The sequence below is a fragment of the Pyxicephalus adspersus genome, chromosome 3, assembly GCF_032062135.1.
Source record: "Pyxicephalus adspersus chromosome 3, UCB_Pads_2.0, whole genome shotgun sequence".
Lineage (NCBI taxonomy): Eukaryota > Metazoa > Chordata > Amphibia > Anura > Pyxicephalidae > Pyxicephalus > Pyxicephalus adspersus.
The window spans coordinates 157,138,129-157,139,824 of record NC_092860.1 but is presented as its reverse complement, the minus strand read 5'-3'; the positions used below and the strand labels follow the sequence as shown (position 1 = coordinate 157,139,824).

Here is a 1,696-nt window from a genome sequence, read left to right as displayed (position 1 = left end):
GAGGGACAGTTCCCGCACTCACACATGGAAAGGGAGGGACAGTTCCCGCACTCACACATGGAAAGGGAGGGACAGTTCCCGCACTCACACATGGAGAGGACACATGGAAGGAAGGGACAGTTCCCGCACTGTAATCTCATGGCTCCCTACCTTCCATAGGCAAAGCGCCGGTCCTTGTGATGGTCCCCGAACGTGTCCCAGAGCCGGAGTGACACGCTGACCTCGTCCACCACATCACGGGATCGCTCCAGAACCTGAGAGTGGGGAGAAAACACATCATCATCTAACACACCAATGTGTCTGGTCTCCTCCCACACAGGTAATCACATGACACCCCAAAGATGATCACACCACAATTACACAGAGAGAAAGACCAAAGATACAAAAACCCACACCCATTTTATTCTTATAAGGCGCTGTACCCTGCAGGACCACTAGAGGCCGCCATTATAATGCACCCTATGGATGGGGATGGTCCATTATCCCCCCGAACACATCCCTGGCCTTATGGCCCCCCAACAATTGTGGAGCCGACATTTATCAGGATACGTTCTCACACTTACCTCCTGGCAGACGCGGTACTGGTCGATGGCCCACACAGTGGGGACGTGGGTAGCCAGGAGCTGGTACTGGGTGAGGGTGGCATTACAGGCACGGGCGCAAATCAGTCGCGTCTTGCCCACCGCGTTGTCTCCGACTACCACACATTTGATGGTCTCAACATTGGGGCGCTCATAGTCCAGGTCTATATCCATGAAGATGAGTCTGGGGAGAGACAGGGTGAGTCAGAGGGATGGCACCACCGGGGGGCACCACAGACAGCCTACTACATGCACTGTCCAGTCACTGACCACTTCACCCCCTCCTGGTCAGAGCATAGAAACCCCAACACTGCTCCCTGCTGGATGGTACAATCACCTCTTCCACCACCATACAATACCCGCCGCCCCCCATTGTACAAACACCCACTGCCCAACTCCCCCGCCACCAGTCCTATTGTAAACCCCCCCACGATCCAGTCCCATCATACGATCCCCCCCTCAGTCCCAGTCCCAGCATACGATCCACCCCCCAGTCCCAGTCCCATCGTTTGACTTCCCCCCAGTCCCAACATACAACCCCCCAAACACCCACAGTCCCATCGTACCTTCCCCCTACCACTACCCCAGGTCACATCTTACAGTCCCTCACCTCCCCCCTCACCTCTTCCCGCTCTCCGTTCTCTCTCATCCTCTCGGGGTCTCTCTGTCTCTCCCTTCACAGCAGCGGCCCCGTTACTTGCTTCCCTCTACCAATCAGCGTTCTCTCAGCACGACAGCCAATCACTGTTGTACCAGCTGACTAGCGGACAAACACAAGGCTGACTGCGCGTGCTCATCCACGCCCACTTCACCCGATTCCGCCATTCATGGGGCTCGCAGGCAGAAACCCCGCCCCCTTTTATTGCTTATAAACAGAGACAATGCCAGTCCCCAGTCTGTAAGGCATACGACCGGCTCCGCCCACTACACCCGCATTAACCAATCATAACTGGCATAGCATGCCAAGAACATCAGGGGCCCGCCTCAGCTTTGGTACTTGGTTCCCGCCCACCATTCTCTGGAACGTCAATCATTACTTGCACGGCACGTGACCTGCCAGATGTTAAAGAGCCCGCGGCCACGCCCAGAACAGCCACGTGTAGGAGTTATGACAG

General features: G+C 56.1%; 1 protein-coding gene across 1 annotated transcript in view; it reads right to left on the bottom strand.

Annotated features, from left to right (window-relative positions):
• The window catches only part of LOC140327376 (rho-related BTB domain-containing protein 2-like), a 12,735-nt gene extending 11,423 nt beyond the window's left edge, over nucleotides 1-1,312 (bottom strand). Inside the window, exons 1-3 of the mRNA XM_072406763.1 lie at nucleotides 1,204-1,312; nucleotides 564-765; nucleotides 151-254 (exon numbers count right to left, since the gene is read on the bottom strand). Coding sequence (XP_072262864.1) covers nucleotides 151-254; nucleotides 564-755 — 296 coding nt within the window. The 5' untranslated portion in view covers nucleotides 756-765; nucleotides 1,204-1,312. The remainder of the gene's footprint in view (nucleotides 1-150; nucleotides 255-563; nucleotides 766-1,203) is intronic.
• Between the last annotated feature and the right edge of the window lie 384 nt (nucleotides 1,313-1,696).